The 11,477-nt window shown below is 38.5% G+C and overlaps 1 protein-coding gene across 2 annotated transcripts in view; it reads left to right on the top strand.

Moving 5' to 3' along the window:
* LOC107653704 (vascular endothelial zinc finger 1-like) overlaps positions 1-7,390 on the top strand; it is a 23,134-nt gene extending 15,744 nt beyond the window's left edge. Inside the window, exons 2-6 of one of the 2 annotated variants that reach the window (XM_016440495.1) lie at positions 47-816; positions 3,722-3,791; positions 3,993-4,158; positions 6,016-6,051; positions 6,278-7,390. In XM_016440495.1, coding sequence (XP_016295981.1) covers positions 47-816; positions 3,722-3,791; positions 3,993-4,158; positions 6,016-6,051; positions 6,278-6,636 — 1,401 coding nt within the window. In that variant the 3' untranslated portion in view covers positions 6,637-7,390. The remainder of the gene's footprint in view (positions 1-46; positions 817-3,721; positions 3,792-3,992; positions 4,159-6,015; positions 6,052-6,277) is intronic. The other variant, XM_016440496.1, reaches the window with a different exon arrangement.
* The last annotated feature ends 4,087 nt before the right edge of the window (positions 7,391-11,477 follow it).

Below are 11,477 nucleotides of genomic sequence, written 5' to 3'. Positions count from 1 at the left end.
ATCACAGTTTTTAACCCTCCTGTCCGGTTCTGTCTTCTCCTTCCAGCAGGCTAATGAAGCCCTTCACCACCAGCACCAGGTGGCCCCAAACAGCCTGCTGCCACTGCTGAACTCTGAGCCAGAGGACCAGAAGCCTGTGATGCCCATTCCTCTGGACCACAAGCCCCCTGTCAGCGCCGCCGAGCTCCTCAAGGACAACGTAGCCAGCGGGACAGGAGGAGGACGGGGTGGCAATGCCGGAGGAGGTGGTCCAATGCTTGTGGTCAAGAAAGAGCACAAGAGCAAGACACCATTCATCTGCGGCTACTGCAACAAGGCCTTCCGCGACAGCTACCACCTCCGCCGGCACGAGTCCTGTCACACCGGCATCAAAATGGTGTCCAGACCCAAAAAGACGGCGCAAGCGGCACCCACCATGGTCCAGCTCATATCCACCATGCCTCGTGAGACCACGGGCAACCCTGCCTACATCTCAACTGTCGCTGGCATCTTTTCCACGGCGACCACTTCCACGTCCTCCGCCTCTACTGTCATGTCCCCGATGTCCATGTCCAACGTGACCCAACACAGTGCCCCCAAAAAGCCACCCAAGCCCGTAAAGAAGAACCACGGCTGTGAAATGTGCGGGAAAGCCTTCCGGGACGTTTACCATCTGAACCGGCACAAGCTGTCACACTCGGATGAAAAACCATTCGAGTGTCCTATATGCCAACAGCGCTTTAAGAGGAAAGATCGCATGACGTACCACGTGCGCTCACACGACGGAGGCGTCCACAAACCCTACGTCTGTTCTGTGTGCGGAAAGGGATTCTCGAGGTATGTGGATCTTTTTCACTTGCTTAAATTTAATCAGTGTGTTTGGTTTCGAAGTTATGAATTATAAGGAATTTAATGATTCTGGTTCAGATTCTAGTGAACAATTCTGGTTCTTTAATGATTCCTAAAGTATTTTTGAGGAACCTCTTCCCTTTTTTGACAACATACAATATGTTTGGGGTCAGTGAGTTTTTTTTAATTAACTAAATTAATACTTTTATTCAGCAAGGATTCAGTAAATTGATCAAAAGTAAAGTAAATTAATCATTTAAAAAATATATATATTTATTTAAATAATTGCTGTTCTTTTGAACTTTCTAGTCATCTAAGAATCTTTCAAAATAATTATTACTGTTTCCCAAAAAATATTATGCAACACAGCTGTTTTCAACATTGATTGTAATAAGAAATGTTTCAGTAAATCAGCATATTAGAATAATTGCTGAAGGATCATGTGACACTGAAGACTGGAGTAATTGCTGCTGAAAATTCAGGTTTGCCATCACAGAAATAAATTGCATTTAAAAATAAATTGAAAAGAAAAATGTTGAATTGTAATAATTTTATTACTGTTTTTGACCATAAATGGAGCCAAAATAAACATGAGGTTTCTTTCAAGAACATAAAAATCTCTTACCGACCACATACATTTGCCCAGTAGTGTATTTAGTTTTTATTATGTTATTAATTGTCATTTATTACAACATTTATAAAGTTGTTTAAAAAAAAGAAATCAGTAGGTTTTAAAAACAGTAAGTAAACTGAATTAAACAATAATTAACTGACCTATCACAAGTTTAGAGTACAGTAAAAGATTTTTCTTTCTGCTCAAACTGATTCAAACCATAAACTGCTTTGGTTTGAGACTGATATTTCAGTCTTTTTACTGATTAATTTAAAAGAACTGGTTCATTAATTAAGTAATTTGTTTGCATATTGGGCTGCAATGGTCACATTGTAACTTTCCAATAAAAACGTTTTATGTTTCTGATAATTAGCCTACAAACTCAGATCTAAAAGGCATAATTTTGCACTGTACATTTGGTAGCTTGGTATAATTGTTAATAGATTGATTTAATGTTGGTTAATCATTTAAAAACGATTTAATGTTGGTTCTGAATAAGAACCAGTTCTTAATATAAATCCGTACAAATAACTATATATCTTCGCTTCGTATACGTTAATGGCGAATGCGAGTCATTTCCATCCTGCATGAAATGAGGCTGTTTGTGGATTCTGATGATGTCTGTTGAAATATGTGTTCAAAGCTCGAGCTGAATCCACCATCTGCTGTTCTGATGATGTTAATGTCGCCTCGTTCCTATTGGCTGCTGCTGGCTGATTTATAGTTGTTGTGAATGGATCTGACTGGCTGCCTTTGTAGGGCCCAGCATGCCGAGGGTCTGCGTGAACAGAAGGAGGAGGGGGTGCTCTTATTCCTCTGTTATTCCCTCCTTCCCTCCTGTTTGTTCTGTCTTAGAGGATCAGCGCTGGGGTTTCCTTTGAGTCACTCAGGGGCCGCAGACATACGGCTGCTTTAGGAGTCTCGTCTATAACGTCCCTGAATATCCGGGAAAGCATTAAAGAGGCCTCGCTATCCCTGAAATGAATCCTGGGATTATTAATTACGCACTGACACAAGTCAAAGCGCAGAGATAAAAGGGGCTGTTTTTAGAGCTCTGGCTGTTTCTGAGAACACCACCTGAAAACAAAATGTCCCAGTCTCCTCCGGCAGGTCGTGTCACGTTCATATTTAGTGCAGTTTTCAAACCTGAATTAAATTATTCTCCTCCAAATGCCCCTGTTCATTTGCTTTCACTGATATTGTGTTCCATATTGTTGTCAGATTGAAGCAAAAGTTTAAATCTGATAGTTAGAATCTTATTTTGGTGTCTTTGAGCTACTAAAAGAGATACAACTTGAAATTATTATATTATTTGATTGATAGATACTGCTTGACTAATATAGTTATTATTATTGGTTTGAATTGGCTTTTATTTGTATATTTTCATTTTTTACTTCAATTTTAATTGATTGTTGTTTTTTTAATGTCTATATTATTAGTTTATTTCAGTTTTAGTTATTTTAGTACATCAAGTGAAGCTAAATTAAAATAATGAAGCTGAAATATTAATCAAGTTAATTTCATTTAATTTTTTTACTTTTTTATTTGATCAAAAATTCAGTAAAAGTGTACTATTTTGAAATATTACAATTTAAAATAGCCATTTGTGTATATATTCAAATGTAATCTATTCCTGTATATAGTAAAGCTGAATTTTCAGCATCATTACACCAGCTTTGTGCACCTCAAGCTTTCTTACTAAACAATAAAACCAAACAGTATAGGCAATCAAACTTAAGGTCATTGCACACTGAGTCCGAAATTTTCGTATGCGTTTTTTTTCCTATTCGTCATCCTTTCCTATCAAAATGCGAAAACGCAGAAAATCGAACCTGATCTGAATTTTTTTATGACTTACAAACGTTTCGGAGGCGGTGTGTAAACGTGATTGACACAACTTGAGGTCGTATTTATTTTTTAACGTGCAAATATTTTGGACGAGAATTTCGGACTCTGTGTGCAAAGACCTTCATGTTCACATCAAAACCTCCAGTGTGTGAGCATCAGTTTGTTCTGTTAGCAGCTGTGAACAGTGAATTTTTGCTGGTATAGGCCAATATTTACTGTATGGCACATCTGCTAGCATGCTTTCTAGCTCACGGCAGCTGATGAATCTGCAGCTCAGAGGCTGACTCGCAAAGTACAGCACCTGAGCCTGCTGGTTTTGTTTTTGTGAAGTGTACACCGATGCAGCTGGTACCAAAATCCAGTGGCTTTGTTACAGAGACTTGATGCTGTTTTCCTGCTTGCCATGTTTTTCATTTTTCCCTCTCTTTTCAGGCCTGACCATCTCAGCTGCCATGTGAAGCATGTTCATTCCTCGGAGAGACCTTTCAAATGCCAAGTAACGGTAAGAACAGGAACCCATTTATCTGATTTATTCAGTTGAGCCTCACAACTTTTTGCATGTTTAGTTGCTGGCGACTAAAGGTTCGAACCCCATAAAGGGTTAATATTGAAGACTTAACGTAGCTTACATCAATTTGGATAATTAAAAGAAAACTGATTGAATTTGTGCTGTAAATGATGTAATTCTGCATGTCAATTATAGGCTTGTACATCAGCCTTTGCCACCAAAGACAGACTTCGGTCGCATATGATTAGGCACGAAGGGAAAGTCACTTGTAACGTGTGCGGAAAGATGCTGAGCGCCGCCTACATCACCAGCCACTTAAAAACACACGGCCAGAGCAACTATAACAACGCCTGTAACAAAGGTAAGTGCAACGTGATTGGCTGCCCCAGCCAATCAGCCAATCAGCCGGTAGTCTGTACAACAACTCTCCCAGCCTCTCTGGGTGACTCATGTAGCTCTAGCTCCAACATCTTTCTACTAACACTCTGTTCATCCTTTCCTCTTAGCTCTTTGCTGTCCCTACAACTCCCAAACTCTCCTATACACTCAAGTGCACTAGTTTGAGAAGTGACTTTGCAAGCACAGTTGGGAGATTTTTAACCCCCTTGGAGAACCGTCCAGAATGACAACGTAATCTGCCTACAATAAATGATACTCTGTTGTGGTCTTAAGTCCTACAACTTTTCAGAACATATTTTAACATCTACAATAATTTAATTCAGTGTTTTCATGACATCACAAGTTATTCTGAAAATTTCACTTGATTTGGACATTATCCCGTCCCTGGCCTATGATGTTACAGGTTCTTGGTTTGACAAAAGCAGGTTTTAGGAGCCAGTGCAGAGTTGCTGTTTCTTAGATGGAAAAAAATGGGTATCTGAAGGAGCACAAAGAATCTTGGGAGTGAAGTCTCTGTAAAGTAGACATGAGGGCCATTTGAAGCCATTTTTTGAGCATTTCTGTTCAGAATGATACTTGAACATGGCTTCCAAGATTCTTTTTCATTCAAAGTCCTGTGCCATTGGCATCATTTATGTTTGGGATTGTTTCACCGTGATTCTTGAGAGTTGTTTGGTTGTGCAGTCCATCACGTTTCATTGGTCATGGCATTTGACTCATTTGTTCAGCTCTTAAGTTAGTCAAGCATGTCAGTGGAGAAGACCAGTGCTTTGCTTCAGGCAGAAACTGCTCTGACTGAACCGGATCCTTTCTAAGGATGTGAACGACAGGGTCAGGAGTAGGTCAAGGGGCAGGTCTACTGCAAGGATTGAAAAGAGGTCAGCAGCACTCTGCAAATTTGTTCTGTCGTTTACTTTAATTAGAATTTAATGGGTTGAGTTTGCTCAAATTCATGCCTGAGATCTCAGTTTGTCTCAGAGCTGTTGTGCTATTTAGTGATAGGTGCCATTACATGTTCTTATGGATTTTTTTTTTCATGAATTAACCCATTGATCCCTATCCCATAATCTATCTCTGTCATGTAGTTTAGTTTTTTTTTTTTCTTGATCACGATTAGCTAATTTTTTTGTTGTTGACTGTGAGTCTTTTTTTTTTTCATAGAGTGTTAGAATTTGGTAGAATTGTATATTTTAATAGCTAAAATCTCTGAATGTTCTGGTTTCAAGACGAATTCTCTCTTTATCGACAGAATCTGTGACCATGCTGTTGATTACTACAGAATATTATTTTGTAATTGTTTTATATTAAAAGTATATTAAAGTATTTTTATACTATAGTATAATATCATACAATGTGATCGAAATTGTATGTATATTAATTTATTATATTCTAATATATTTATTATTTTTTAATTATTTTTTGTTTCTCGCCTCAGTTAAAAACATATAATTGGGTGCAAATTGAATTTTTTTTTTTTTATTAAATTATTCTAATATTATTTGTTTTGTTATATTATATTATTGTATTGTTATATACTGTAATATATTACTGCCCTTATAATAGACAAAGAATTTTTGTTGCTTATTTTTGCAAACTGTTGAATGAGATTTTTTCTGTACTAACGTCTACATGCTGTCGATAGAGCTTAACCTGTATTGAACCTGAAACATTCACATTCAATTTAAATTTCTCAGATTTAAACTCGATAGTCATGTTTGAATTCACACTGTGCATAAATGCTGCAGCCCTGCATTGCTAAAAGTCCCATCACTGCAGGCAGCTGCCTGCCCATCATAATCCTCTGTCTGTTTCTAAATAGGAGATTGGCAATGGAACCACTCAGGGCTCCGAAAAGGTAAAAATGAAACGAAACAAAAAAGGTGGAAAAGCCTATGTACACCCACAATAACAGTTTGCTCTCTTCTGTCTCTGCTGTTGATAACAGGAAGTTCAATCACAAATGCTCACATAGGTCATTTGCCACATAAGTCTAGACACCCAGAGAGTTTGGGAACAGAATACACACAAATCCCCAACACAAGCGCTAACGCTTCTCCTGTCTCTTTCTCTGTGCTCTACAGACAACACTGAAGTCTGCAACTCTGCCTCCACTACACCGGTCTCGGCCACAGCCCCAATCACCACTGCAATGAACCGTGGCAACATCAGCAACCCCGTTACAATAGCAGCCCAGATGAACTTCTCTACCAACACAGTCAACATCACGTCTCCCGTCAGCCTGCAGCACCCGGTTACCATCACCGGCCCTGTGAACATCGCATCCGTCAACATCCCAGCCACAGCGCCCATGAATATCGCCCATCCGGTGGCCATCACCACGCCCATGTCCATGAACATCGCCGGCCCGCTCAACATTGCCATGAGACCTATGGACACTATGCCCTTCCTGTCCCAAGTCTTGCCATCTTCTCACTGGTAGAACCGGGGGCGCTGACCAGCATTTTTGCTCTGACTGCTGTGCTTCTGACAGCTGAGTGGCGCGAACAAACCCATCGCGTGGCTACATTGCAACACTAGCAGAAGATTTGCACGGATTTCCAACTCTCTCTGGCCTTCGAGTATGTTTGCGTTTTGCGCACCTGATGAGCAGCTCTGTAGCGGGGCATTTCGCAAGCTCCTCTGAGCACTTCAAACCCCGATGACGGACATTTTTAAGGACAAATGCAATAATTGATGTGCATTTCGAACACTTTTTTTAATAAGCAGAGTGCCAGTGGGTTCTTCAATGATGTTGAAGTGTAACCTGCTAATCAGTATTTAAGGAAATTCGTTTGAAATGGACTGTTGCTTCCATTGGGAGGGAGGATTTTTTCTTTTGCGTTATTTCGATTTTGCGCAGGGGTGTGAGTGTGTGTATGTGTGTGCATTTTTTTTGTGTGGGGACTCTGAAGAGGCGTCGTAGATTTTTTTTTTTTTTTAATTAATGGTGTTCGTCATGACACTGTTTACTACTCGGTTTTTATGAGGGGAGGGCAGCTTCGTTCTCTTATTGTTTACGTGACCATTGTTAGCTTTCGCATGTTTTTTTTGCATACAGAAGAAAGCGTTTGGAGGAAGGAAAGAGAGTCTTGCACTGAAAGCATATCCCTAATTTAAAGAGGCAGTATTATCTAAATATTAGGGATGCACTGATATCAATACTGCGCTCCTGTACTCATACTCGTACTCATAAAAATGCCCCGATACCAAAAGCCAATACCACACAACATGTGAATAGAGCTGTGTCCAGAAAAAGAAACACCAACAACAGAGAGTAGAATGGCGTTATTAGAGATTAAGGATGTCTATGAAGTACATGTAAGTAATTAATATAATGTTAAACATTCAATATTCACGCCTGTATAGTGGATGTGCGCGAGCTGATAAGCAGAGCATGCTGAGTGGATTGAACGCATGGCGGCACAGATGCGCGAGCTTGTCGAGTGAATATATTTGACAGACATCACTTGAAAGTTTGTAGTTCGGTCGGATATGTCAAAAGCACGTAAGTAAAACAATGCACAAGTTACTAAAGTTATTTTACGGTAAGGAGAGAGAGAGCGAGAGAGAGTCAGAGAGTGCTCTTCTGTTGCATGATTGCTGTCCGCTCCATTAGTGCATGCATTTGGATTAAAACAAAAATTATAGGGGCATTCACTATAAACAACATTTATTTTAAACGTCAAGCTTACACAACTTTATTTAAAGCAAAAGTGAAATTAGCAGACTGTGTGAAATGCGCAAAAGGCTATAAGTGTCTCTCATTCTGCACCAATACAAACATGTGCGCATTGCACGTTTAGCTTGCTTTAAAGGCCAAAGTATACTTTTTAATCCTTACAGTTCGTGTGACGCAAATTACATTACCAAATTTGTACGCGCATACTTGTATAATGTATAACGAGTGCTTCCCTGCATTATTTTAGGAAAACGTCTTGTGATTACAGTATTGAGCAGCTGTAATGCACCATTAAAATGAACAGTGAAAGTAACAAAAGCGTATACAATACATTTTAACAGGTATAATTTAGTGTGTAAATAACTGAAGGAAATATCTGTTTGATAAATGAAGCCAACTAACATGATTCATAATATTATTATTATTATTATTTTGTTTCTGTACCCAATATTTAAAAAAAATTCAAATGCTGTGAAAATACAGGTATCGGTATCGGCAAGTACCAAAAATAAAAGTATCGGTATTGGACTCGTTCTGTGAAAAAAGTGGTATCTGGGCATCCCTACTAAATATGAATATCAAGATGTGTTCTAAATGGCGCACTTGATGTGGTCGCTACTATCCCATGGCCTTTGTTTGTGCGGATCTACAAAGTCCATGAAGACATAGAGTATCCCATTTGTCATTTAACGATTGAGAAAGGTGCTCAAGAGTGCCCCCTTTGCACAATGGTGCGGACTTCACATCAGACTACTACTCTACAGTCTGTGCAGCATTTTTTCAGTAGGACAAAGAGGAGGACCATAAGGGCCAAGTGTGTCATTTGGAACAGGGTTTATGAGCTGTAGGTAACCACCTCATTTATAACAATAGGTTGGAGTACCGCTTTGATGCCCTTTAAAGTTTTAATTTGGACTTTTGCCTGTTAAAAATATTTTATAACCTTGTTTTTTGTATTTTTATTTGATGTTTGCAAGATCCCTGTTCTAAAAACATGTTCTACAAAGGAAATGGGCTGAGAATAGGAAATGAACATGAATAATTATAGGAAAATGCCTTGGAATTATTCATGTTTGTTTGCAAATATATTTCCCTTTGATTTTTTTTTTTACGGTTTTATTTTTTATTTATTTTCTTTTTTTGTTTGTTTTTTGCATGTTTATGTTTTTGTAAGTTTTATGTTTCTGTTTGTTTTAGATTTTCTTTTTCTTTCTTTTTTTTTGTTTATGTTTTAGGTTTTGTATTGTTTTATGTAGTTAGGCCTCTGTAGATGATAGTATTTTCCTGTAGCTAAAGCCCAGAAGCACCATTTAACATAAAAGCACGTCTTCAGTCTGAAATAATGGAGAATGTTTACAGACTGGCACTGGAAATTTCAACACTGTGTGCTTGTCTGTGTGGACTAAAGAGTTTAATAATTTTGTGTTAATAAAACACAACAGTATAAGTAGGAAGAGTGAGCTGTCACTCACTACACAGTTCTGCCACCAATGTGAGAGAATTTAGGTACATTATGTCGGCCACTTCCTCTACATGCTTCCTGTGCATGGAGCAGATGCCAGAGAGAAGAGACTGCTGTAGTGAAAACACTAATTATTTGACTTGTATGCAATTTTTTGTGGGTAGTTTTCCCGCCACAGCCTGTGATGTGACGATCTGGAGTGTCTGAATGGATGCCGTCCACCCCAGCACTGAGTCTCAGGAAGGGGATGCTTTTTCCTGATCAGACACAATGAATCCCTGATCCGTTTGTGTGCGTGTGTGAGGCATTTGATTCTCCCGTCACACTAGAACAAACAAAAGCATGCTTCCATAGTATAGTTTGTGGGAGAGTGAGAATGCACGTTTATGCATTTCATGGTGGATGCATTACAATTGCCTCTTTTATTTGCCAAATTGAACCCAATTATGAAATCCAATGAAGTGAACATTTTCGAATTGAGTCTAATGTTGTTTTGATTCAGTTGATGAACTGGATGATTTTTGGCGCCCCTGTGAAAGCAGTTGAATGTATATGTTTGTACAGAAGTGTTTAGCTCAGAAGATCTTAGAGTACAGATAGACAATGTGAGCAAAGAAAAGCAAAATAACCTTTTATAAAACTTTTGTATTAGTACATTAACAATGGTAATTTTGTATATATGAAGACTAGGCTTTCTGAGTAGCAGAAAGAAAAACATTCCTACATTTTTTTTAAATGTAAGTTTGTCAGAAATTATGTAAACATGCGCAATGTTTATGTGCCTTTTATTTGGGTTGTCTAAATAAATAAAAAAACTGTAAAACAAGCGTTTGAGAGAGATCTACCAGCATTTATTTTCAACAGTGCCAAAATGTATTGCATAAATTTGGAAAAGCTCCATAGACATTTGTCTGCATGGCAAAACTGATACCTCATGTTAACATTAATCTTTTATAACTTTCTTGCTCTCTTCACACAGATGTACCTTTGTTTGACAGGTTCTCTGCAATCATGGAAAATCAAGAAGTAACAGTATTAAAATGATTTCTAGGCACTTAAATTTCCTTTCTATTTCAATTTCTAATTATGCTCAAATTTTTAATAGGCCCTTTTTGTCAATGCAAATTATTTTGGTCCAAAACAAATTATACAAAATTATTTTGCTGCTCAAATATGCACTGAAAAAAATGTTTCATTCATCCAATTAAAAAAATTTAGGGTAATGATTCACATCTATATTTTTTAACTTGAGCCAATGAAAAATAAATAACTTGCCCTTAGTATGCGTTAAATATTTTGCTAGAAGTCTCTTTGTAAAGTTACATGGGAAATTCGGAGTCTGGCCAATGGGAATACAGAAGACCAGCGGGAGCTCTCTGCCTAGGCAATGGGCCAAATATTTTGGCCCAACACTTGATTTTGCATCAGTACAGCATCAGGCATTGCACATCACATATAAGTGTTTTCTCAATGCATGAACCTCACCCAAAAAAGAAAAATCCTCTTTCCTCTCTAATACATGGCTCTCCATCTGGCCCTGTTCCAGTGTTCCCCTCCCCCCACACTAGTTCCTTAATCTTACATGCTGTCTTTTTTTTTCTTCGCGAATCTCATATTGGTCGTTAGGACTCATTTCCATGTGCATTGGCTCCATTGGTGTGCGTTCACGGCCTCACGCTTGCAGCATCATTTGATCAGGCGTGACGCGCCCCTGGGATCCCAATACAATCAGCCCTGGGTTTAATCTCGTGTCCATGAGCAGGTGCTTCGGGTTCAAGGTCTTTTGTTTCACCCCTCACTGTCGCCTCACAACGGGGATAAAAGACAATGAGCCCCATTGAAAGAACAATTGCGCTTTTTTTCAGGGCGCCGCTGTTCACCATCTGCCCGTGTCTGTAAGTACAGGCAGCTGTATTAGCCTAGTATTTGAAGAGCATTTCTCTTCGTTCATTCATATTCATGAAAACATCTCATTTGGATGTTTCAGCAACATTGAGCACTTAAGTAATAAATAATTTATATTTATTATTGAAACAGAAAACAAGTGGTTACACCCTATATATCGCCTGTATAAGCTATATTATTGAGGGGTTTTCTGTGTTAATGTTTGGTCTTATATATATATATATAGAGAGAGAGA

Source organism: Sinocyclocheilus anshuiensis, unplaced genomic scaffold, assembly GCF_001515605.1.
Source record: "Sinocyclocheilus anshuiensis isolate Anshui unplaced genomic scaffold, SAMN03320099.WGS_v1.1 scaffold315, whole genome shotgun sequence".
NCBI lineage: Eukaryota > Metazoa > Chordata > Actinopteri > Cypriniformes > Cyprinidae > Sinocyclocheilus > Sinocyclocheilus anshuiensis.
This window is presented reverse-complemented; position numbering and strand designations above follow the sequence as displayed.